At 43.0% G+C, this 27,119-nt stretch overlaps 1 protein-coding gene across 3 annotated transcripts in view; it reads left to right on the top strand.

Moving 5' to 3' along the window:
* The window catches only part of LRBA (LPS responsive beige-like anchor protein), a 2,426,603-nt gene that overhangs the window by 794,635 nt on the left and 1,604,849 nt on the right, over positions 1–27,119 (top strand). For all 3 annotated transcript variants that reach the window (XM_085641653.1, XM_085641654.1, XM_085641652.1), the window contains exon 35: positions 12,152–12,216. In XM_085641653.1, coding sequence (XP_085497779.1) covers positions 12,152–12,216 — 65 coding nt within the window. The remainder of the gene's footprint in view (positions 1–12,151; positions 12,217–27,119) is intronic.

The raw sequence follows: 27,119 nt of genomic DNA, 5'->3' as shown, positions 1-27,119 counted from the left end.
ACACTCCCTTTTTGCGGGAGTAAAGACATCCTGGGTAATAAAAGCTAACTGTTTTTGTGTTGAGTGCAGTTTAGGAGGCACTCGCTTTACCGGACCCTCTGTGGGGGTACGTATCTACACCCCAAGCTAGACAGTAGCTGCAGAGTAGCTTATAACTGCACGTGTATTCAATGTAGTTACGAAAATGGCATTCTAAGATGGCCTGTACTGTAAAAAACTGGTTTCATGTTCTCCTTTTAATTGTTTTTTTGAATCTTGAGTGGTATCTTTTAGCATAAGGCATGCTTCCATTAAATCGGGGTAAATTGAATTGTGATTAAATTGGGGGAAATTGAATTGTCACGTGTTCACTTTAATCTAACGGGGCGATACCAAAGGGGATGATGGACGGAGCGCTTGAGCAAATCAAACACTCACCCCCAGTCAACTGATCTGGGTTTTATCCATCATCATTCTTTAGCTCACTCCACCACCCCAGTTCAGACATGGCCATATGCAAATCAGTCTGACCCTGTGCCTCATGGGAACAGTCCAGCCCGAACTGCCAAGCCATGTCTTCCCTGGACCGGAAACAAGCATCCTGGGACCGGTTTCGGGTTCATAACCCTCGTCAGCCAGGCTATCTTGTTGAATCCAGTGGTAAAGTGAGCAAGGGACCCACGTCTGGGCATACCCTGCCAACTTAGGGCGAACAAAGCGATACCAAAGGGGATGATGGACGGAGCGCTAGAGCAAATCAAACACTCACCCCCAGTCAACTGATCTGGGTTTAATCCATCATCATTCTTTAGCTCACTCCACCACCCCAGTTCAGACATGGCCATATGCAAATCAGTCTGACCCTGTGCCTCATTGTACCGCTTTGTTCGCCATAAGTAGGCAGGGTATGCTCAGACGTGAGTCTCTTGCTCACTTTGCCACTGGATTCAAGCAAGCCTGGCTGAAGACGGCAGAAATGCCATAAACTGGTCCTAGGAAGCTTGTTTCCGGTCCAGGGAAGGCATGGCTTGGCAGTTCGGGCTGGACTGTTCCCATGAGGCACAGGGTTAGACTGATTTGCATATGGCCATGTCTGAACTGGGGTGGCAGAGTGGGCTAAAGAACGGTGATGGATCAAACCCAGATCTGTTGACTGGGTGTGAGTGTTTGATTGGTTCTGATTCTCCGTCCATCACCACCCCCTTTTGTACCACTTTAATCTAACAGCAGCAGCCAAAAAATATATATATGCCCGCTGAAAGTCCCAACTGTTCATTTAGAATGTCTTTTATTAATGTGGCTTAGAAATATATTTGATATTATTTCAGAGTTGGGTACTTTATCTTTGTGGCTGCTTAAATGCGTTTGGTTATGATCTTGATTAGCTAGTCCAGTCTGTGGTGTGGTCGGCCGTGGCTTACTTGAAGTTGTGGCAGTGTCTTGCTGACTTTAGAAGGTCTCAAGACGTTTGTTCCAGGAAGCCAAAATGGGGTGTTGGTCTCTTAGTCTGTCAGCTTTGGTCTCTTGATCTGTTGGCTTTGGTCTCTTGATCTGTTGGCTTTGGTCTCTTGATCTGTTGGCTTTGGTCTCTTGATCTGTTGGCTGTCATCAGGTTTGATTGTATAGTTGTGACTGTAATGCGGTCTGATAATTTTTCTGGTGAATAGAGGTGGCCGGTGATGGGGTCTATTGTATTTAACTTGTGTAGCTGCACACATGAATTATTTTGGAACTGTTTTAATGCGAAAACCTAAAATGTTGCTTTCCAGGCTTCCAAATGCAGGAAGGTGACATTTTATATAACATTTCATTTGATGCCTTAAGAAAAATAGTTTTTTATTCAGAATCAGTGTTTCCCCCGGAGCTGTTTTAATGAACAGGCCTCGCTTCTTCCATTTGGGCCGTGAGACTCCCTGGGGCCTTGACTCCAGACCTCTGAGGGCAGCAGCTGCCATTCGTCTCAAGCCCTGGAGTTGCCAAACACACTGACCACGTACTAACAGGACCTCTTCACACAGGCCCTCTCCGGGCAGTCTGGATAGAGGCCTAATGGGCATCATCTGTTGAGAGCTCGGGGCAGAGGCTGCTGGAGCTGCCTTTAGCACCACTTTTGAAAGCGAAGCCGCCTTTATTGATTTCTGGAAGAGCTTGACGCAGCCAGACTGCTTCTGACGGTAAACAGCGTGTTTAGAGGAGCTGTTGTGCCGCTGTGAGAGGGACCCTCGTGTACAGGCCACTACTACCACTGTGGGGGCACCGTGCAGTATGCCAATACAACACATTGGTAAAGTTGGACGTGAGCACTTGTTCTTAGAGTTTGCATTTTTTTTTAAATCTATATTGTGAACATACAAGATGATAATGATGTTTGACATAACATGTAAAAACGGTGTCTGTTACTACACGACCAGTAAGCTATTTATTGAACGTGGTTTATGAACTGTAACGTTGACACAAGCAGCGCATCTGTGATTGTGTGTACTTATTACGTTTGGCTATTGTTATTATGCAAACATCAACCATTTCAAAATCTAAAGCTCACTTGAATAATATCATATGTGTGAGTTTTTTCACATAATTTACTATTGTAGCATCATTCCTATAATATACAGATTTTAACCCTTGGGAAGTTTGGACTAAATTTATTTTTTATATATAACACACAAGGGTTAGTGTGTGGTATAAACACAACTGTGTAGTCGGTAGTGACTCACAAGCCAAGGCTCTCAAGATATTTAGAATCCCCTCTACCTTTAACCTGGTGGTTTATAAAGTCATCAAAACCTCACAGTGGCACGCCAAGGGTCATGTGTTTTTATCTAAGGTGCACGTGTGTGCTTGCATCCATCATGCATGCACGTACGTGCATCACTGTGCATATGCCTAGAACGCTCATAGCATCTATTGTCACATCCGATACAAAGGGAAGGGGGGAAACTTGCTGTCCTTGGTCTCGTAGTAAGATGCACCTTGGGATATTTTTGCACCTATTACATTGCCTCACTTACTGCAGTATGTCTAAGTTGAGTGTGCTTAAGTTTCAGATGAGGTTTGTATTCATAGACCGGGCAGACCTTTTGTGTCAGTCAGTCGTATTTCTGGAATCTTCGCTTTGGGAAAGTGCGAGCTGAGATAACGTCTGTGGGCTGTGCCTGTTTCATTGCTGAGCGAACAGGCCATGTTGTGGATGTAGTGCTGAGAGAGTGCTGACACCAAGTGCAAACACTGCTGAAAACTGCTTGATAGTTTACTTCAGGCATTCAAAGATTAGTACAGCTCAAACTCGAGGGGAGTTTTTGTCGCCAGCGTGACCTTTAGTCTAGTGCATACATGATCTCTCTGCCATGTGTTAGCACTTTCCCCTGCTCCACGGTGCCCCGTTCATACCTGTCAAAGTTGAGGCCATTGATCAAACGTGGAATGAAAAATAAATGCTCCAATATTAGTTTTCAGACTTCAGTAAAATGGTTTTAAATGGCTCATGTCTCATTTATAATGTTTCTGGTAACTGCTGTGAGAGGGGCTGAATAACAAGTAACTCTGACAAAAATACTAGCTGGAAATCTTTCCATTTGAAGTGTTTTGGAAAGTTTGCCGCAGTCTTGAAATACAGCTCCGATTTTGGAAATATATTCACGGTGCACTATAATCATGACGAGGCTCCCTCGCAGGATGTCAGCGTATCACCGTCATAAAAAAGACTGAAGTGTAAAGAAACTTGGCAAAAGAAAAGATCAGGCTTACCACACGGCCTCAGGAAGCATAACATATTTTTCTAAATAGGTTGCTTTGGTTTACTCCCGCATTGTGAGTCTGGATCCTTAAGGGGCTTGTGAATGGAAGTGGTAGACCACTACTGAAAAATCTGGCGAGTTTACTTATTTGTAATACAAGAGACCACTTTTAAACTTGTTGAGGGATCCTTTTAAAATTGGTTTGCAAGTGAACCTTGACTTGAGGACTCAAAAACCTTTTTGAAAACGGATATTCCCTCACCCTAGTGACTACACACCTCCTCAAATTAAACCTGATCCCAATCTGCGTCGGAAACCTTTGGAAAGTCGTCCCCAAACTACTGAAAGCACAACAGTGCCATTCTAATGGCGAATTGAAATTACATACAAATGGAAACAGTAGCATCTTATTAATTGACAGCATATACAAACTACTTTGCCCATCTTTCCTGCACATTTATCTTATTAATGACACAGAAACTGGGTTGGACAACTTTTCAGTATACTGAGTATTACTCAATACACCATGTCATCGTCTGATCTGTGCTCCCTTAGCCAAGTTATAACACATTGTATCTGATTTACATCACTATACACTGTCATGCCAGTTTGTTTCCTAAGCAAAAAGCATTTATTACCTCTCACCCACAAGCATGCAAAGGAAAATATATTTAAGGAGATCAAGGGAGAAAAAAACAGGCCACGCTCCTGGTGAGATTCTTTTGTTGTGTCAACATCAGGAAGGATTGCCCTCCTGCAACCTCTGGCCCTAATGTCACAACTGCATTTCTTTACCATCTCAATGCTAAATATCCTAAGCTTTACTTTCCACCTGAGGTATACATTACATAATTTTAGTTTACAGTCACCAATGCCGGTTTATTAAAATTGTCATAATCGGAAACCATTTTCACTTAATTTTATTCAGCTCATGATTACATTCTGGAGTGCCTTTATCAGGGCCAGAAAAGTGTATTACTGGCAGTCCAACATACTCATCAAAGATCTACACAGTACCTTACGTAAGATATGCACATCTCAAATAATGTGGATCAACATTATTCTAGTCACCGCCCTTAACTACTTAGTGATGTGTTGAGGGTAAGTGAATTGACTACAATTTCTTGACCTGCAACCTGAATCTTCCTACCCTTGTTCTGGATTAAGGCCTATTCCTCTACATCTTCGACTCTTAGCTCCAACCCTTATAGACTCTCACATTGCCTATATTCATGTTTCTGTCCCAAGCCTTTTTTATTCTGTGGCAAAATGGGGCAAGATGTTTTCTTTCTGCAGTCCTTGTTAATATTTTTTAATATATTTTTATTATTAGGGCTTAGAAAGTAATCAACAAATCAGCACCAAATCAGAAAACTGTAGAAACTGCGGTGGCAAATTACATTTAAAAAAAAAACTTCAAATAGGTATATACAATATGTCCCTAAAGATGAAAGACTACTATCCTTCCACAAAAAATGGAGGAGCAGCATGAAAGAGATACAACACAATATGATAATGAACAGTTAATGGTAACCACACTCTCCACCTTCAACATGAAGAGAAAACTCAAGCACATTCCCAATTTTTAGTCACAACACTACAAAGCCAATGGTATCAGCCCTTTACTGTTCTCCCTTAAGTTGATATCCTTTTTTGGCCTTCGGTAAACTCTAGATGCTTTTAAGTTGGTGAATGCAACATGTTCTCACCGTATGATCTCAGTCAGATGGACACCTCTGTTATGGTAGAGCAGCCCTTTTGTTAATAGTCTATTCTTGTTGTTAGTACGGAAGCATAGAAAACGAAGGGGGAAAATCTAGCTCTTGGAACTCCTTCAGCGTAACTTCCCCTTTTTGACTGCAACTTTCTAGATCGTTTCCCCTTTGTTTTTCTTTGACCAGCTCCATTAAGATTGCACACATTCCTCTCACAGCACAGGGAGGCACTTTTAGGGATTTTAGAGACTGTCAGTCATGTAATAACTTCATCATCAGTGACCACCTTACTCACCTCCTTGAGCCACCAGGGGCAAGCATGATAACCTTATCCATGTTGCTGTGACCGCATTTTTAAGGAGCTTAATTTTAATTTATACGATAGCCAACGTAGTGACCACATACTCCCTAAAGATCTGGGACCAGCCAGCCTGCTTTACCCTCCTGTAGGCACTCAGCCATTTCTGAGTGAGTCACTCGACCATCAAAGTTCTCCATCGCATCCTGTCTTTCGATCTCAACCTTGCAAATACTAAAACAGACATATTACCATCATTTGTACCTCTCCAGTAAAGTATTAATTACCAAAGCCTTAGCCTGTGAAAGGTTTGCTTTGGGTGCTTCTTGAAGGTTCCTCCTTGTGTGCTTGTTCTGCCTCGAATATCGAAGGTCTCTGGTTGAAGTCAGCTTTTCCCTTCACCCTCTTTAGGGGGCATCTTGACAAGAAATAGCTCCCAGTATTGCCCCTGTGAACATGTGGATGCGCCATAACTTATTGCGGAGTCATTTCCCGCATATATACTAGGGTAGCATACCACTGTCCCCAAGTCAGCGCTGTATGTCTCTCTCTACCTTGATGACACTCCCAAGCCTGATGCCAAGAAATATCCCTCAGAATCCAGCTTCACCTGGTGGTACTTGTAATAAATCACTCCACCGCATGTTCAGCTCAATGCTGCTTGAAATGAAGCCGGGTCTGGTGGCTTAGTAGAATAATGCAGACCCAAATAAACATGGAAGGTGATAAATCAGGAGTCTGTGAAAAACATTTACATATTTTCATACAATTTATGAAAATATTCACATTTTTTCATAGACTCCCGATTGATCACCTTCCATGTGTATTTGGGTTTTCATATCGCTGTGTTTTTATTTTTCTCTCCAGGGAATGCTGTATATATATATGGAAAATAATAGAGATCTAAAGCTGTATTATATAAAGTTCCATACGTACATGTATGGATAAATAGTCAAAGACTCCAATTTTCAAGTGTTTATGTACATACAGCTTATATAATATAGTTTTATTTTGGAAATTTAATTTGAAATAATTGTTTGTTCATTTATATTTATTGTATATTTTTTCAATATTTCAATAGCGATGTACGTGGGGATTAAATTGTTATGATCACATTTACACATTGTGATGGATTAAATAAAATAAAACAGAGGCCCATAAGCATATAATCAAATAACGTGTATGTAAACTATGCAGTGACCTATATACATGTTAAGAATAAAATAACACACATATATACACACACACAAAAGCTTAAGACTTTAAAATATAAATATATTCTTATAGGTCTGCTTAACAAATGTATAAATTAGTTGCGGTTACAAATAAATATATATATATATCATATAAATGCCATATATATGTATTTATCTAGTTAAAAAAGGTATTTCTTTATTTTAGCTATATCAAATATATACATTTGTTAAGCAGATGTATAAGAATATATTTGTATTTTAAAGCCTTAAGTAGTAAATATTTTTCTACAAAGCACATGTCCAAATACTTATAATCAAATTATTCTTGTTTACATACACAGGCGTATGCGGTTATGGTCATTTCTTAGGAATTGCAAAGATGATGTGTCCCAGAAAAGGACATGAAGTCTGACTCACAATATGTCTTGCTTTCAAACTATGAAAAAAGCTGACTGAAAGTAAAGTGCAGAATTAACATGATTGCATACAAATTTGGAAATGTCACAATTGTATGAATTCTTACTCAATTTTCAATCCACTTTAGCAGCAAAACTGAGCAATGTGACATGTATCTCCGGGGGCTTGTTGTTTTTTCTTATTTAGCTCTGGGAAGCTATGGCCTCATCTGTGGTGACTGACCACTTTTTCTAAATACTAATCATTTGAGTACTGCAGAAATAATGTTATGGGTGAGATGAATGGCAGGTCAGTTAGACTAAGCGACGAAGTATGTGTATGATGCAATTTTTCTGTGGATTCTATTATGAAGGAGTCCTTGTCAACTGTAAGTGGGTGTTAGCACTAATGCTGTATAGCAAAATATTGCCATTTAAATACAGTTCAGTAGACGTGAAATTATTGATGGGCCTGCGCTTCTTTACAGTGCTTCCTCTTCCGAGTGCTGAAAAGTGTAGAGCCATTATTTAATTGCATTAGTAGTCTGGTTTCTTCAGAAGCTTTTAATGTGTTCTTCACTACGACCTCGGGGAGCGTTATAACCAAGACTTTTATGTACTCGAGGTATAGCAATGTTATGTAATTGTTGCAGAGGGATTGCGGTGCGATGAAATACTGAATTGGTCATGAAAGACGACGACCATTAAGCATTGTTCTTTCACAAGTATCAAAACTCCAAGTTGGCATTCAGCTGTGGTTTGTGAAGTTGTTTAGACTAACTCCTTCTTTGATGATGGCACGTGAAGTGGAGTGAAATACCAGAGCACATCATGCCGAATGATCCTTCTTTCACTTTTGGCAACCTCCCTCCTCACCAATTAGGCTTTTAAACTTGACAGCGCGCCCTGTCTGAAGTCAAGTCCATTATCCACATGTAAGAACCCCCTGGCTACTGTCTTTCCGAAAAAATATTCCTTTAACGTTTGATACTCAAAATTTCTGAACATAAAAGATTTAAAAAAGTATACCTTTCAGACAAGATCTTGAAGAGCATATTTACAAAGATCGAAATTGAGGTTTTCTTTTAGTATGGCCAAGTCTACATTTAATATGCAAAATATGATTGGTGTGCGTTTTATACAGAAGATGTTGATCGCTGGGATTTAGTTATTGTTTTGGACGGCTTCTTAGGATGTGATGATATTTGTTAAAATCATTGTGAATTGCCATTTTCTTATGCCTCCTCAGGTAAGTGGTTACTTCATCGGTCAACATTTTAAAAACTGGTAGAAATCGATTTTGCCAGCTAACACAATGTTTCTCGCTAGTATATGGCTAATATAGATTAATATTTATTGCCTACAGTATGCAGCGTAAATAGTTTATATCCCAATTCCAAATGCACATGAGATCACAGAAACCATATTTGCCGTCCTTCTTGCCACTCGTTACCTTAGAGCAGTGTCGAGGCTTGTGGAAATCTGAATAATTTTCCTTTAACCCACTTACTTTGGTTCGTTTTTTTCTCATGACAGACTTTTTCAAATAAAAAAGCCATCATCTGTATGCAGCAGGTAAATTTAACCGGGAAGGCGACTCTAAGATCGCTTAGCACTCTTATGAACTCTTTCAGCTGTAGCTTGTTTCCTTATTGTGGCCAGCTGGTAGTGAAGTGAGTTTGAATTCGTCTACTTATACAGTTTTCATGAGGATAAGTAGATTGTTAGAATACTGTCAAAATTCCAGGGTTTGATAAAATGAAATATACTGCCTGTTCAGTTTTCTAACGAAAGGTGGGCGGTAACCAATTAACTGTACAGAAAGATGGCCTCTACCACTTGCAAGTCAACTCTGCACCGTTTTCACGTTAAGAACTTCTCATATTGTTTTTTGTCTTGAACCTTGTAAATAGTAAGGAATCAGAGGCGGCTCTGCCGCTAAGGAAACTGAGTGTCGCCCCACTCCTGCACAGCAGCAGTAAAAGAAAGGAAAAATAAAATGATAGTAATGTGGATATTATAATTTTATTCTTCCTGCTGCAGCAGTATGAGGGTGCGGCTGCTCTGCTGACACAGCAGGGGAGGAGTGGTGGGCACACTAATGTGCGCATGATGCTTTGACCGGCCCTCTCAGGCCTGCCAAACAGTCATGCGCACTTTAGAATTTTCTCCATGCAGGCTGCATTACAGCCTGCATAGAGAACATGCCCAGGCCCTCAGTCCCCGTCTGAGCACCAAACCACGGAACTCAGACCAATCACAGAGCTGCATTGCGGTTTAGGGAGCCAATTACAACGATGCATTGCAGCGTTGTGATTTGTTCAGGGGAGCCTGGCTGCTTCCTGTTCGGCACAGGAGAGACGACGTGGAACAGAGCAGCGAAGAGGTAAGGGAATTAATTATTTTTTTCTTTTTTTAAAAATAATTATACCTCCTTACCACCTCGACTGCCACACCACTTCAGATTCGTGCTGCCCGCCACTGGCTAGGATTTGTTATGACTGTGAGCTAATTAGGTTTCTTTTTCCCTGTACTGTAGAAGCTACACAGTTACTTAATTACTGTATGTGTTTCCTAAGATTTTCTTAGAATAGTTCATTATTTCCTTCATCTCCCTGCATAGCAAGGAAAACATGAGCAGTGAATGATAATCAAGAGGCTCTGCTTTGTAGCAATCCATGTAAGCACAGAATAGTACAAATGTCGCCTTTAGGACAAATTCAAGGCAGTGTTTGCTTGTTTGAGTGCACAATGCATGAATTGTGGACTTGAAATTTACTTCAGATATAGTGACCCATAATAAATATTAGCGTGGACCAGAGATCTGCAGTGCCTCGTCAGGGTGTATTTACACTGCTGGCACGCTCCCTCATTGTTGTCCTTCTATTTATCAAGCCCTACTCTCATTAACCTAGATCATGTAGATTTCTAGAATTGCTACCTGTGTTAAACAAAGGCAGGAATAACAAATGTGTGCAGTTCAGAGCATGCTAGAGGTGCAATTAAGTCCACCACCCAGCCATAAGAATGGGGCTGCAAGAATATGAACGTATCAAAATATAGAATGGGTTATTTAATGTATGCAAGGCGTTCCCCAAGAAAAGGTGGTTGTCGCCACCAAACTCACGGTTTCCCCTCTGTATTTAAAAGGGGGAGGGGTGAACTTCCGGGTTTCTAACAGTGGAGCCTAAGCTTGCTCTGCTGTTGGAAACCTCTCACCTGGTACATGTCTATCAGCTGTCAGGATGGCATGCCTGGGTGAATTTTTGCTTAGGACATGGTGACCATCACTGGGTTCTGTCCCTGGGACTGCGAGGTTTGGCTTGGTACTCCCAGGCAGGGATATCAAAGAATGTGACCCAGTGCACAGGGAGAAGACCCCTCTGAGCATAAGGTAACAGTAATTGATTTGGTTTAATTTTTTAAAAGCAAACTCTTGCTTCGGAAGCTTGTTTTTTTAAAAACAAAACTTTCCTGAATAGCACAAAAAACAAGGTGCCCACTCAGAAAAAGTTTGTTATCTTCAGTGGAGCTGCTACACTTCAGAGAGTGAGATGCCCGCCAGACATTTGGGGGATCTCTAAATTTGATAGTTGGTCCTCCGCCAGGAGAGCGGAGGTCCAAGATTTTGCAGACGTAGTGGCTGGTACCCAAACTTAATTGACCTCAGCGCCTTTACTTAGCTCTGCAGAACAAAAGTTTAGTCTTATATACAGACCCACGATTATCTATATTCTTACATATTTATCTTTGGAGTCCAGTATTGCACACAACTATTAGAAATAGTAACATGTAACATAGAAATAGCGCTGCCGCTGAAAAAAGATGACTGCCAAGTTGTATGTCTTATCTAATGTGCAAATGTGGAATCAGAGGCCCTTCTTCATGTTCATATTAGTAGATAAACATCCTTAGTAACAGCTTACAAATATCACTGAGTGCTATAATCCTGTAGACCTCTGAAAATGCACTTAAGAATTCCCAGAATCTTACATTTGTTGCAGAATTATGACATTTTAGTAAGTTATTAAAGAAACCCACGAAGCTTGGTAGTGCATATATTTTAGGAGGAGATATGGCCTTGCAACTAGAGCTGTTGGCTTTGGAACTTGGGGTACCGGGTTTGAAATCCAACCTTGGCACTTGACTCAGTATCGTGGGATTCTGGGCAAATCATCTAATCTCCCTGATTTAAAAAGAAATGTATTTGTGTAATGCCCCACCACGCATCAGAATACTGGCGAGGGGCAGACCGATCGAATGGAGCAAAGAGTTAATACACAAAATGCACAGTCCGGTCTGTAAAATCTCCTAGTTAGTAATTTGATGGTAAAACCTTGAAGAATGTAACAATGAGCAAATGACCCTTTCGGCATTCACTCCTTGTCAAGGAGTAAACCGTGCCTTCATGTGTGTTACCGTTCAAGTGAGATAATAGAACTCATAAGATACTGAGCAGAATGTGAGGTTTGAAATAAGTAATGAATTCATGAGCTGAAGGCTGAGTATAAGAGGTGCATTTTCTAAATTCTTTGAATATTTTTATAGGTTCGCCTCAGTTTAATTTTTGATTCTGCTATATCTTGCACGATAAATCCCTGTTCTATAGTTGGACCAAATTAGTATAAGAACAGTAATAAAGCAATAAAAAAATTAACCTAACTGCACTGCCTTTAAAACAATAGTTAGCTAATAGCAAATGTAAATAATATACTTGAAATTGAAATAGTTTATGATGTTTCACAAGGAAGTTAATGTCTCTTGTTTTTCTTTTGTTCAGGCATTATTAATGCAGTAAATTCTGTTTTAATCGTGCATACTGCTCTCCTTACAGGAATGGCAGAATTCCATTCAGAAGAATGCTGGGCTTGCTTTCATAGAGCTGGTCAATGAAGGAAGGTAATAACATTCTTTTTCAGTAGTTGTAGTTTACATTCTGTCCATAATGAAGCACTATTTTGGCTTTTACAGTTGTCTGACGTGTATAGATTTGCTTGATATTAAGTTGTATTTTCTTTAATAATAAAGAGCATTTCACTTTAATGAGCTTGTTTTAGTTAAAGGAACTGTAGAATATGTATTTCCCTTAGACCATTCTTGTAGATTGGTTACCTTTAGCATTCTTAGAATATGCTGCTCATACAGTAGTGTAATGTTAATATAAATGTATACTGTGTGTTAAATGTTGTAGTATTTGGTAACATTTGGGCAAAGCTAATTATGTTTGCTCTCAATGACTGCTTGTGATTACAATCACTGTAATCTCATGTTCCATGATATTCTTTTTCTTGTGCAAGCACCACGATATTGGGAAAGCCAAATAAAAAATTGGAGTTGGGAGAGGTTACTATAATAAGTCTTTTGCCTGATTTACTTCCAAAGTATTTGGCTTGGTTATGGAGAGCCTTACCGAACAATAATACTAAATGTAAAAGACCGAACTATTCGGACCTGCTTGCTAACTGATGTTGTCACATTTCATTGGTTGCAATAAAAGTACTCTGAATATAGCACTCGACCCTAATGGTAATACTGAAAACCTTCCTTTGTTGTCTGCCATTCATCTGTTTATTGTTAATTTCAATACAAAAATCGCAATAAATCCATAATAAATAATGTCTATCCTATCACCTTAAGCACAATGGCACGTTTACACTTATTTATTACTTCAAAGGCTTCAACTTCAGAGTTAGGGGCGAAGCATCTCTAAGCTGCAAGCAAACATCTACCAGTGTGGAATTTTGAGTAAACTCAGACGAGTCATCACATAGGGAAGATTCCACTTACAGCGGGTAGTCGTAGACAAATGAGGGGAGACATTTTTTAACATAGTACGCTGTAGATTGTATCATCAACATAATTTAATTATTTTAGCCGGCGATTATAGGTGTGTTAACTCAAGTGGAGTAAACTAATCAATTCCTGTTGTTCTCACTAAAGCTTCACAGTGGTGTAGACTGGTGCTCCAAATTTGAGAAACTACTGTGTAAGAACTGTTCCATCACAAGCTCCACAAGAGACATCATTAACATACCTCTACTGGAACGATGGAATGGGATGATTTTAAAGGATCAATCCATGGCCTATGGTCAACTTAAATTCTCTTTTCCACTTCAGAATCTTGGAGTTTAGCACCACTTTTGCAGCACTACAGTGCCATTGTTTAGCACTACAAGAATGTTTGACATAGGTTCTAATGATAACTATTATGGCAGGCATGAGGGGCTTTTTGGCTGTGATTCAGATGCTCATTATCATTTATGAAGATTGTGACAGCAGTGAGGAATACAATTTTCTTTTCTTCTCCCGTTGAGCAAGAATTGCAGCGACTATTTGACTGCAGAATGTCAGTGGGTTGGACACCTCGCCTGAGGTGGATCTGATGCTGCTACTTCCGCTATTTTATTGTTCTCAAAAAAGATGGTGGCCTCGGTCTTGTTCTGGGCTTTTGTTTTCTGGATACCTTCCACTACAAGGAGACATTCAGGATGTATTAAGCAAACACAAGGAGATGATGAACAGAGCACTGAAACTTTTCAGACACTCACCACCAGTCACAGATCTGGGTTTAATCCATCATAGTTCTCTAGCTCACTTCTCCTCCCCAGTTCAGACCCAGCCATATGCAAATCAGTCTCGACCCTGTGCCTCATGTGAACAGTCCAGCTCGAAATGCCAAGCCAGGTCTTCCCTGGACCGGAAACAAGCACCCTGGGACCGGTTTCGGGGTTTCACCCCTCATCAGCCAGGATAGCTCGAATCCAGTGACAAAGTGAGCAATGGACCCACATCAGATCACCTGCAGATCAGGATCTTCCACCTCATTGATCTGGGGTTTTCCGTCAACCTCTCAAAATCACATCTCCAGACCTCTCATCATCTCCTCTTCGTCGGAGTAAGGTTGGATATTCTCTTCCGAAGGCTTCCCTACAGAGTTCAGGACAGTCAGGCTAGGGTCCTGATGTTTCTGGAGGGAGCTCTTCTTCCGGCTCTGACAGTCCTGTGACTTTTAGACTCACGTGCCTCATGCATCTTGCTGGTTCCCCTTACTGGATGGCACGTGTGCAGTCCAGGGATGCCTACATTTTTAGTTGGTTCAGCACTGGGAAGTCCTGATGGAAAACATTGATATCCCAAGAACCGCTCAAGACCTTCTGTGATGGCTGTAGATCAACCACAATGTATGCAGGAAATCCTTCTGCCCTCCATCAGCAGTAATCAGGGTGGTAATCAAAATCTCTTACCTTTGTTGGAGTAGTCATCCCAGTGCATTGTAGATCAGAGGAGAAATCTCACATCAATCTACCCAAGCTTCGAATTATACGCCTGGCCCTCAAGTTGTTGTTGTACTCCAACAGGCATTCAGTTTAGATTCTTATTGATAACATAACTACAGTGTGGTTTGCCAACAAATAGAATGGAATATTCTGGGGAGAGTCCTGCAATTCACATCTGCTGTCTGGGCTCTTCAAAACCTTCATTTTGGGTAGCACTTGAATGTAACCAATATAAAATGGATATCAGAAAGTCTTTGGTCACCTGTACCTCACATGCCCCATAGACACACAAAACTGTAATCACTTGTGAAATCCTTAACCCACATGGATGGGCAAAGGCTGTAGAAGACTAGCAGACCACTTTAAGTATTTGGTGACACTAGTAGATATTCCTGCCTGGTATGGATGGGTAAAAAAGTTACCTTGCCACTACGAATGGTATCCGTGCCACAACTGAGGGTTCCCTACAGCCCCATTATCTAATGGTATTGATGCTTATTAAAGAGGAAAGGAGGGTGCAACTAATTTGTGACCCTCCTAAACACCCCGGTGCACACAATAGAATATCATGTGTGCTGAGGTAGAGGTTCAATAAATCTACAGCTTGCTGTGGTTAACTTGAGGCAGGCTTACAAGTTCTCCTGAGCCGTACAGGGGACTGTTCTCTGTCCCAACACACTCAGTGCCTCTGAGGGTTGCTGTCTAACCCAACTTACATCGAAATGTTTAAAAATCTGAGTCTTTAGGTGTAGAGTTAGAGAAGAAGAATTTATCTGCTAATGTGTTTCCAGATGAGATAAATTAAGTCATACCTTCATAGTGTATTCAGGTTGATGAAATCAATGTGTGTATTAATTACATCCATCATAACTTTGAAGGCAGGAGTTCATGCTCTTCTCTAGTTTAACATTTTGTTAGCAGAGGAATTATTAATTTCAAGTACTTTTGTGCTTTCTTACAAACAAGCCCCTTTCCAAGCTTTTAAATTTCCAGAATATAGAAAGACACAAGTCTCTTGTCTGGCATCATTAGAGTTTTTGCCTTACATGCAGACAGCATCCAAAATCTGTTAATCCAAACTACTTTCCGACATAGATGCTAATGGAGCCCTAACCCAGATACACCCTCACTGACTCCAAGGCTCCTCAATCTTCCTAACACATGCACACTTTTAGAAGATATTTCTTGTCAATCCTCGCATTAATCAGTCTTCCTGATAGTGTGATTCTTTAGAAGGGCTGCCAAACGTTTATCCTTGTAAGCCCTTCATTTTGCCACTGTGGATTCTGAATTTACTACCGACTCTCCATTCAGACATCTACATTTGTGTACTCTGTGATGGTGCGGGATGTTTATATCTCATTCTTTGAGTGTAGTAATTAAATAGCCCCCACCACTGGGCATATGCACGTCTGTTCGTCGATGAAGAAAGTATAAATGAGGCAATCATTTACATCAGCCTTACAGGATCAGCAACTCTTTTGACATTTGTTAAGTCAATGAAGAGAATTTGAATGAGTTAAAGGATTTTATTAATAGTTCTAATAAGTACAAATGAATGTATTCAGAAGATAAGTCTTCAGTCATTTTTATTACAAATTCAAATAATCCATTAGTCAGTATTTCAATACAAGATAAAACACAATATTAGAAAGAAAAAATCATAGTCAAAATAGTAATAATGCAACAAGTGTGTTCCATAAAGGTGTTTCCTTAATCTAAAGTAAGAATGGGATAAGGAGTTCTGATGAGAGAATAAATGTGTAAGCATTAAGCCAGAGCATTTCAAACATTAAAGAAATTAGTGTGCTGGAAAATATTATCAGCAGACCTCTTTTTCAAAGGAATAGAATTGAAAGGAAAGTCTCTCACCAAGAGAGATATAGTCTCAAGAAACTCGGGGAAGGAGCTCCAGAATGTGACAACCTACTCTAGGAACAGACGTTCAGCAGTAAAAGAGAAACATTTCATTCAAAACAACAATTTAACATAAAAAAATGGCTATTCAATCTTAGCATTTGAATCTCTGTTAATATGGCATCAACAGTTAGACTAACTTAAATCGGCACAATATTACTTCTTTTGTATGTTTACTTATTGCAAAATGTTTATACATAATACTTTTATTAGCTAGAGCAGACATTTGCACTTTTTATCTAATTGCGTTTTTGTTTGTAAATTTTTCAAATTTTCTGTTTACTTCAGCTTCTTGTATGCCTTCTGTTTTCTTTCTTCCATTTCTATTTCTTCTCTCCTTTGCCTGTCTTCCGCTGTTTTTCTTTCCTGTTAAGTAACACCTAAATCCATTATAGAAAGCATATAAACATATAAGTTAATGCCAATGATTAACACCGGTTTTAATGGGACTCCTAAAAATCCACTCCCTATAACCCCAAGCCAATTACTTATAGCAGAAGCTCCTGTGCCTAATGCCTAATGTTCCTAACACACTAGTATTTTCTAAGGTATCTAGTTCAGGTTTAAGGTAAGAAATGTTCTTTGCAAATTCTTCAATCATCTTACTCTCATCACTATGAACAGCAATATTGAGACTTCACCACTTCATAGGCGCTGCCATTTTCTGCCAACAATATATGTAAAGGTAATCGATCTTGTAAAGCAATTGACCTAATACCTACTAATTCCTTAGTAACTGCTGACAAAGCACCAGATGTACTAGTAGCCAGCTTGTCGACTCCTGTAGAACGTTTTTGAATTTTCTCGCTATTTAAAACTACTCCCACTGGAAGAATGATAGCCCCATATCTCCCAGTAATTGTGTTCCATCAGTGGTACTGCATGTATGTCTATGAGATGGAGCCATTGTTAAAGCATCTATTGAAACAATAAAGGTGAACAAACCTCTTCCCAATCAGCAGGCAACCGAAAATATGCATCTTGCCCACAAGCACAGTATACTTCAGAAATTAACCGCTTCTTCTCCTGTTAATATTTGAACAGACCCTCCAAGAACTTCTAATGTGTGTTCACAGCTACTTATCCCGGTATGTCTTTTTCTAATCTGAGTTCTCCTTTTGTAAACATACAATTTTCCTTTTCTTGTTAATCTAATTTTAGTTTGGGGTATATCATTTTATTCTTGTATTTATCTTCCTCTTTCTTCCAAACATTCCTTAACACATTTTCCTCTTCATTTACTTTATAAAACATATGAGAGCTCCTTACTTCTTCTTCTTTTTTTTTTAAACATGTTTTTATTGCAGAATTACGAATGAGGCATCCAGTAAGTCGACCTGTACACACATGGTGTCTCAAAGCACCCCCACCCTTATAACAATGCACACAGCCGTTCAGCCCACATCCCGGAGGCCGGGCGGCATACTAATACAGATACTCAGAGTGTCATGACGATCTTCTCACAGAGATGTCAGGTCAGCAGCCCAATATAATATCTGCGTTTATACCCAGCAAACTCCCTCCCCAAAAGCACCGCCAGACAGGAACCACCACTCAGCTTGGTCGGCACCGAGTTTGACCTTGCCCACACCATCAGTCCACACTAGCGCCCTCCCATGGTAACAGTGCCAATGAGAGCTCCTTACTTCTAATGCTAAAATTAATTTATTTTCTTATGGTCTATTTAAACATGTCAAATCTATTTCATATGCCTTAACAGTATCTGTCTTTGTAGGAGATCTAAAGAAATACCAAGCTACTTTCATATCTTTTGCTTGTAGATGAAGGTTCATTCTTTTCTGGAGAGACACTTTAGAAAGAATCATGCCATAATTGGGACAGCAATATTGAAATTGTTCCTGTCTATAAAACAAAATAAGCATTCTACTACATGTAAGAGCATATTAAATATGCTGATAGGTTACATCTTCAGCAGCCAAACAAAGTGAATGTGCACTAACAAAGCAGTCTTTGGTGTCTAAAGCTTGGATGTATTCCCGAACTAATCTGGACTAAACATTTGTTGTGAAATCTTCCTTTGAAACGTCTATAAATGAAGCTTTTCATTTCTTCTCATCTATTGTATGTGCAGGTAATGTTAGTGCAGGTTCAGATCTAACTGTATCTGCTCTTAGGGTTATACTCATACCAACTTAAACAACAATAAGTGCTAACTCAACAACTATTAGTGTAACAGCCATGACTATTCTACATCTAGCCTTGGTAAGGAAACACATGTTTATCTGCAGTCCAACTTTTAGTATATATATTCGATTCAATAGCATGCGTTGACTTTTTACTAGTACAAAATGAGCGAAACTTTCAGTGGTTACCTTGCAGTGATTGCATTCAGCTTATATACAATAATCCTTTGAGGCATCCCTAGTCCTACTCCGTCTTCTAAAGAGTCCTGTTATCCCTACTCACCTACTGCAACCTTAGCCCCAGGGAATTCTTCTTAATTCTTTTCTATTTGTTTTTGTTAATGAATAATTTTTGCAATAACTGACAGTTAAACACAATTCTTTGTTTGTGGAATCGGATCTCTACTTTGAATTAGCTAAATATTGATTGTCGTGCCTTACTTTGTTGTATTGTTTCAGGAATTTAAATCAAATACTGTATTAGTGTGGTAAATCACGGAGGTTCAATTGACTCTGATTTCAGTTCATTGGTATCTTGACCTATTGCGTTAGGCATGTTCTCTGTAACGTAAGTTCACTCAGGTGCAGAATACCTATGACAAGGTACCTCATGCTCTCTTGGATCTGCTTGGTGTTTGTTGATCTTCTCACTCGCTTATGACACTGGATTCTGTTTTTTTGACAAAGGTTTGTGGTATATGTTCAAAAGACACACTCTATCTCAATTGTCTTCTACTATTTGGTCATCCCGATCTCCATTGTAGTTTTTCTTTCCTCACACTTGTTCCCTCATCAAACTCGTTCAGTGTTTTTGATAGCAATTTAACAACTCCCTTACTTTCAGCAGTCAGGTCTTCACCTCCAGGGGCTACTTCCACACCACTTTGCGAGACTTCAGGAACTTGGACAGGTGAGGAATTCTACTGTACTCCTCTCCCCCTAGTCCTTCAGGATTTATGGACACAGGAGGTTTCGGACTTGTCTCAAAAGTCACCACTTCATCAAGTGGACACTTCACTTACGGCATCTGGGGTCAAAGGCGCAGAGCTCAGCGGTAGTGTGGTTGGGTGGAGAAAAAGGGCCCCGGGTGAAAGTCAATGGCAACAATGTAGCTGGATTGAGTGTTTGACATCTCTTTAATACGGCATTATCAACAGCAAGAATTTGTTGTCTGTATTTGGAAAGTCTGCTGTTTGTCAAATACTGGGTTTTAGTTAGTGAGCAATATTTTCACTGAGTGAAGGACCATCACTGAAAGAGGATGTCTCATCACCTTGCTCCCGCTTCTCTCAATGCTGACACCAACCGCCAAAGCCACTTTAAGACAGCTGGACAGTCCTGCGGCAAAAGGGTCAATAATAGTTGAAAAACGTGCCACAGGTCTTCAAGAATTTCCATGCAACTGAGTAAGCACAACCCTCCTTCTCACTGCAAAACAAGGTAAACATTTTCCTCTAATCAGGAATTCTGAGTTCACAACAGACTTTCAACTCTAAGAACGCTTTCAAGCAGTTGTCCCCTGGGAGCGGATCGGGCACATGCTTGTGCATCAGCCTCAGTAAAGGGCATGAGGGAAAAGTTAGGTATCCATTCTCTAAAGTAGCCAACCATTCCCAGGAACATTTTAACTTCTCTCTGTGCTCTAGGTGGGTTCATTTTTAAAATTGTTTTTATTCTCTCTTACAACATGTTTCTCATTCCTTTTTCTATGAGATCACCTAAATATAGGACCTCTTTCTGGCACTATTGTAATTTGCTCATAGACACTTTCTCTCCATTCTCAGCTAAATGATTCAAACGGGCAATCGTATCCTGTTTACAAGCTTCTTGTGTTCTTGACTCCACAAGTAGTCATCGATGTACTGCACAAGGACCAAATTGCAAGGCATTTGTAAAGTTTCAAGATTATTTTTCAAGTTTGGATTAAAGATCGAAGGGCTCTCTTTATAACCTTGTGGATCTCAGCGCTATGCCAAAACTCTTATCTATGAATATAAATGAGAACAAGAATTGACTCTCCTCATGCAACAGAATAGAGAAAAATCCCTGGCAGAGATCCACAACAGTAAACCACTCTGCATCACAGGGAATTTGAAATAGTGTTGTAGCGTGATTCGGTACCACAGGACATCGAACTACAAAATTGTAGATTTTTCGTAGATCCTGTAAAATCCTTTACTTACCATTAGGTTTCTGTAAACCCATAATCAGCAAATTGCAAGGACTTCCAAAAATCTCTCTCAAAATTCCTTGTTTTAACATTGTTTCAATCACTGGAGTAATTCCAGCCACTGTTCCAGGCGTGAGATTGTATGGTGGCTTTCTCAGAAACACTGCATTTTGCTTTATAGTAATTTGGACTGGTCCTACACCTTTGATTAGTCTGATTTCTTTTCCGTAAAAATCCCATACTAATTTTGCAGTATCTTGTAAATCGAGAGGTAAATCCTCTACCATTCTTAAAACATACAATCTTACAGCTGTTCCTTGTCTGGCCATTTTAAATTTGACACCTTCACCATGTGCTTGAAAGTCAACACCAACCGGTGTACAGTAAATTGCGCAATCTGATAGACATCTAGCCACAGATTCCTTACCTCTGAACTTCCAGGTATCAAGCTGGATCCGGAAGATTTTTGATAGCAGTACCCCTACTCGCCCGTTGACTCCACGTGACGTCGTAGGCGACGGGTTTGTCATCATGACGTCCGCTTCATTTATATAGGCGGCACGCTGATGTCAATTCTTATCTTTCTGTACCAGCCAGCGCAGATCCGTCTAAGAGAGCTACCCCTTTCATTTTTTGAGAGACTTTTTTTTGCAATTGTTGATGTCTTGTGGTGTGTTGGGATGTTAAGTAAGAACCTCAGGGTTCAAGCCGTGCGACGCCTGTCACCACGCCATGTCGGTCACGGACCCCCATCTTGTGTGTCTTTGCTGCCTGGAGCGTGACTACGACTCCAATTCATGCTGCAACTCCAGGGCCATGGCGACGAAAGCATTGAGAGAGCGGTCCCTAAAGCTGATCACGGCCCGGCGTACGGCACCGTGGAGGCCGATCTTGTACCCGTTTCTGGACTCGGTCTGGAGGAAGGTCTGAGCACTGCTCCGGAGGGTCAAACTCATCATGGTCAGGTAAGAAGCATCCCGTCACGTGACAAGATGGAAGAATCTTGGCGTTCAAGGCCTGCTTCGCGGAGGCGGCGCCAGGGTCGGCTCCACGATTCCCTTCCTTTCCAGGGCCAGCAGTGATCCCCGCCCAGTTAAGAGTTCTAAAATGCCATATGCTCTGTATTTGAGTGGCCTTATCCTGTTGGCACACCATTGGGCCGCGAAGGGTCAGATGAAGGAGATCCTGTGGGTTCCAAGCCTCCAGCTCCGGTTGTACCTCAGAATCGACCTTAACCGGCACTGCACCAGATGTCGAGGTCCTCTGTGTCACCGGCTCCCAGTGGCGGCACCTTCCCAATCGTCATTCAGGATGACACTGAGCCGGTCTGGTATCCACCGGCGCCGATAGAGCCGTACGGCTCCATGCCGTTCAACCTACCCTATTCTAAAGGGTTTGAAATGGATGATGAGGATTGGGAGGGGCTGCAAGATCCCTTAGAAATCCTGCAGTCTCAAGATCTGGACTGGTGTATCTGATAGAGACGACTAGCCGCAGATTCCTTAACGTAGAATTATCCCCAGGCATGAGACTGGACCCGAAAAACTTTCTTTGCCCCAGCATCTCTGCACGCCGGGGGGCGGTACCAAGCGACTCCGCCCTGACGTCCGCGGGCGTGACGTCAGCGAGGTTACATAAGCCCCACCCCGGCACGCTGACATCAGATTCCTTCTTTTCCGCGTGCAGCGCGTATCCGGATAGTGTCCCTGACCTGTTTTCAGGCCTTCTTTTCACGCTTTGCGTTGTGGGACAGTATGCGAATGCTTTCGGGCTTTAAGGCGTGCTCGTTTTGCGCGCGTCATATGTCGGTGACAGACCCTCATCCTATTTGCATGTGGTGTTTGGGTGAGCTCCATGATTCCACGGACTGCGACGCTTGCCAGCATCTGAAGCCCAAGGCCCGGCGGGAGCGCCAGACGAAGCTCCTTTCAGCCCGATTGTCCAGATCAGTGTCGTCTCCGCGTCCGTCCCCCGCGGATGGGTCAAAGGATCGCCGCTTTCGATTCAGACATCGCCCATCACCGAGGCCCCTAGGGCATCGCTCGCCCGTCGGTAAGTCTTATAGCTTGTCCCCAAGGCTTGGTCCCTGCTCTGCGGAGGGCGTGGGTTCTCCGCGGGACTGCCTTCCCCAGAGGCACCTCAGGTCCCCCAATTGTCTGTGAATCTTCCACCATTCCGGGGCTGGCCATTTCTTCCTCCAGCTGGATTCGGGAATGGCCAGCTTGGTTTACAGCTGTCACCCACGAAGGAATTGCTCAGTCCCCCCGCCCCCCCACTCCCCCCGACACCCTACAGAGGCGAGTGCCTGGGCCATTTCCACGGCTACTGGCATTTTGCACATGGGCGACCCCCGCCACCCCATTCCTTACGGACCATTTGCTGGAGGTTCTCCATCAGGGCTCTGGTGGACGGGAGCTGCTTCTTCCCTTCGAAGCTTCACTCCATAATTCTCTTCTCGGGGCCTGGGGCCGTCCTGCCACGGGGGATCCGGTGCCCCAGTCGCTCCTCCATCGCCACCGTCCTGCTCCGCATGATCCAGTCTGTCTCTTTCCATCCTTCTACCCAGGGCCCTCTTCTGCAGACTGCTTTTCCTTCCTTACCTTTGGTGGTGTTTCCTCCATCACGGGAGACCCGGTGGTTAGATTCATGGGGGCGTAACCTCTTTGCTTCCTCTAGTGCTGCTTTGCGAGCGCTCAACACGCTTCGTGTGTAGTCCAGGGCTACTTCCAGCTTGTGGGATTCCATGGAGTCCCTTCTGTCTTTTGCCTCTCAAGAAGGTGTCTGCGCTGATCTGCGGCGCCATGTGATGGATGGCCGGGAGTTGCCCGCGTTTATTCTTCGTTCGGCCCTGGATGTTTCTGATGCTCTCGGCCGCACGATGGCAAGTTCAGTAGCTCTCTGTCACCATGCTTGGCTGAGGGATAGCATTTTCCCAGAGAATGTGAGGGAGCGCCTCGTTGACCTGCCCTTTGATGGAGTTCTTTTGTTTAACACCCATGCGGATGCCGCCATTGAGCGACTACTTGCGGGGCTCCGTCCTCCTCCCCCTCCGTAAACTTGGCTTGTTGGTCCTTTGCTACTTTATGGGTGGCGTTATCCTACCCCTTTTATCTGGGGTCTAGTGGTTCGGTTGGACCGTCTGTGTATTCTGTGTGGGTTGGCGTGCCTTCGGGGTTCTTAGGTTGACCCCTTTGTGCTGTTGGCTGCTGGTACTTTGGTTGTTGGTACACCTGTATGTGTCCTCACATTGGGCCTTCTGTGTTTTTTGTTTGGCTGATTGGCAAGCCCTCTGTGGTTCTAGCTGCAGGTCCTTTATGTTCTTGTCCTCTGCTGCGGGATTTTTCCCTAAGAGGTGTTCCCATGTTCTCTTGGGACGTGTCATACCCTATGTGGGGTACTATAGCTATTGCATAGCTCTGTCCTGCGCTGGGAAGGTATGGTCGCCCCTTTCTCGGGTTCCCTGCCTTGCCTGGCATCACTGTATACTGCTGGTGCGGTCTCTTGTATCTTGTCCGGGCGCAGCTTGCGCTGCTCCGGGTTCTGTCATTCTCGGTGTTCACTACATCGCTCGACCAGTTTGGCATGCTGTCTACGGTGTCGTGTTGTGGCGTTTCCGCCTTCCTGTCTGGCGTCCCGGCCTGGTCTCTGTCTGGTGTTCCAGGGCGGCTGGGTTTCTCCTGGCTTTCCTGTGTTCTGGTTGACGGCTTGGGTCCGTCCTACGGGTCTCTTCCCTTTTTCTCTTATGGCTGGTCCCACTTCTCTTTGTGGGTCAGTGTGTCTATTGAACGATCCTCCTTTGGGGCTTTTTCTGAATTTTTCGGGCCTCTGCCTGCGCCTGGCTTGTTCTGGGTGCACTGCTCCATGGTGCTGTTAGCTGCCGGCTGTGCACGCCTGCTTGTTCTGGTCCACTGCCGTGGCCCTTGATGTGCTTCCTTGAGCCCCTGCCTCTTGTTCTGCTAGGGCTTTGCGCACCTGTGCCTTTTTTCTTATGCCTGCGTTTCTTGGCTGTGGAGCCGTTCCTGCCTTGCCTGCTTCCTTGCGGGTGATGCCTGTTCTGCTGTCCTCTGTCGCTGTGTGTTTTCCTACGGTAGGCTCTGCCTCTTCTCCCTGGAGTTGGGGTCGTTCTTTCCTCCTGGGTGCTCCTTTGCGGCCGTCTGTCCCTACGAGGGTTTGTGGCTGTTGTACCTTGAATGGGCTTGGGGTCTCCTGTTCTTCCCTTCGCTTTGTTCTTGCTTCCTTCTGCTTGGTGGGGGCTGGGCCGACCTTCTTGTCCCTGTGGCATGTCCCCTGCTGGGGCCCTGTGTTTCTTCCTACTGGGGAGATTCTCTTGCAGGCCCTCCTCCCCTCTCCTTGAGGCTTTTGGGATGCTGTTTGCCCCTGCGGGGTGTTGGGCGCTCTCCCTTCGTTGGGCTTAGGATATCCTGGCCTTTCTTTCTGGTTCTTGTGCCATGCCCCCTACTGGGGCCCTTGTCTCTTCTGGTGGGGAGGCTCTCTCGCAGGCCCTCCTCCCTTCTGGGTATGGCATGGGTATCTATTCTACGCTAAGGAATCTGCGGCTAGTAGTCTCTATCAGATGTACAAGTTACTTACCTTCAGTAACGATGTATCTGGTAGAGACAATTCTAGCCGCAGATTCCTTCACGACCCGCCCTTCCTCCCCGTTCTGCGAGGACCCTCAGCTTGGTTTCCTGCGCTCGCCTCCCTCTGGGTGGCTTATCTTCTGTGGGGGTCCTTTTCGTTTTCTGCCTGTCGGGCTTCCCTCCAGCTGGGCTCTTTCCAGTGTAGGCGCCTGCTTTTGCTCTTTTCCTTTGTTGTTGCAATTTCTGATACCCTTGCGGTCTTCTACGCTAGGGGTTCTTTTGCCTGTCCTTGGCCCCCTGCTCCTTTCAGAGACTCTGGCCCTCCTTGACTGTGTAGTCTGGGGGTGGATTGCTGTTGCTCCTCTGTGCAGGGCGTGTGGCCCTTTGCTGTGTGTTCTATGGTGGCAGTCTCTCTCTCGTTCTCTTACAGCGCTTCCACTGCTTGTGCCTCCAGCCTGGCTCTCGCCTTGGCTTACACAGTGGTTCTACGGAGGGGTGTTTTATGCTTCCCTGCTGTGGCTTTACTGATGTGGCCTTTTGGTATTTTTGTGCTGCTTGGTGCTGCCACTTGGCTTGCACAGTTGTTCCTCAGAGGTGGTCTGCTCTCTTCCTGCTTTGGCTTTCCTGTTGTAGCCTCCTTGCGACTCGGTGCCACCTGGTGCTGTTCCTCATCTTTTGTCTCTCTTTTGTCTCTCTTTTTGTTTCTCTGGTTTTCGCACACTGTTCCCATGCTCTCCTCAGTTTTGTTGTGATGGCTCCGCGTTGTGATGCGGAAAGGTTCTCTGAAGCAAACTGAAGTCAGCGCGCCGGGGTGGGGCTTATGTGGCCTCGCTGATGTCACGCCCGCAGAGGACGTCGGGCGGAGTCGTGATGTGGCGCCCCGGCGCGCAGAGATGCTGGGCAAGAAAGTTTTCCGGGTCCAGTCTCACGCCTGGGGATAATTCTATGTTAAGGAATCTGTGGCTAGAATCGTCTCTACCAGATACATCGTTACCGAAGGTAAGTAACTTGTACTGCGGAGCATGAGGTCTATAAGAGTCAGGCTATCCTCGAAAGTATGAGGAGATTTGGGGTAAATGGAGCCACTACAGAGGTCTGAGGGTTGGTCAAGGTCTGTGTGGAAGGAGGGAGGAGAGAGACTTCGATTTACATCGTTCTCCATGTTACCTTGTGCCTTTAGCCTCATATAAGTGTAATACTAGACGGTTTCATTCCCATCTGAAACATTTTGTGCTTACACTCTCTCCACACTGACTCGCTATGTGCATTCCTATTTTTGTAATCATTAATGCATACTGAGCAATTGTTTAATAAAAAGATAATAAAAGAAAGCCAGAAAATAGAAAGCACGCAAATGTGAGTTACACACCACAAAGCCAATGTTAAGTAATGGGTGGAATGCATTCCCAGGGAAGCTTTCTGAATGCCCCCAAGATGTTGTTAGAAAACCAGACAGCTGTCTCGTAGGCGTCCATCGAAATATACAGCTCCGAAAGAGAACATCCACACTACAGCGTGTTTACAATATAGGAATGTAGTACACCTTTAGCTATTTACAATATGGAAATGTAGTACACCTTGAGCTATTTACAATGTGGAAATGTAGTACACCTTGAGCTATTTACAATGTGGAAATGTAGTACACCTTGAGCTATTTACCGTATGGAAATGTAGTACACATTGAGCTATTTACAATGTGGAAATGTAGTACACC

Source organism: Triturus cristatus, chromosome 2_2 (genome assembly GCF_964204655.1).
Source record: "Triturus cristatus chromosome 2_2, aTriCri1.1, whole genome shotgun sequence".
Taxonomy (NCBI): domain Eukaryota; kingdom Metazoa; phylum Chordata; class Amphibia; order Caudata; family Salamandridae; genus Triturus; species Triturus cristatus.
The sequence above is the reverse complement of the archived record's forward strand: the minus strand, read 5'-3'. Positions and strand labels throughout refer to the sequence as shown.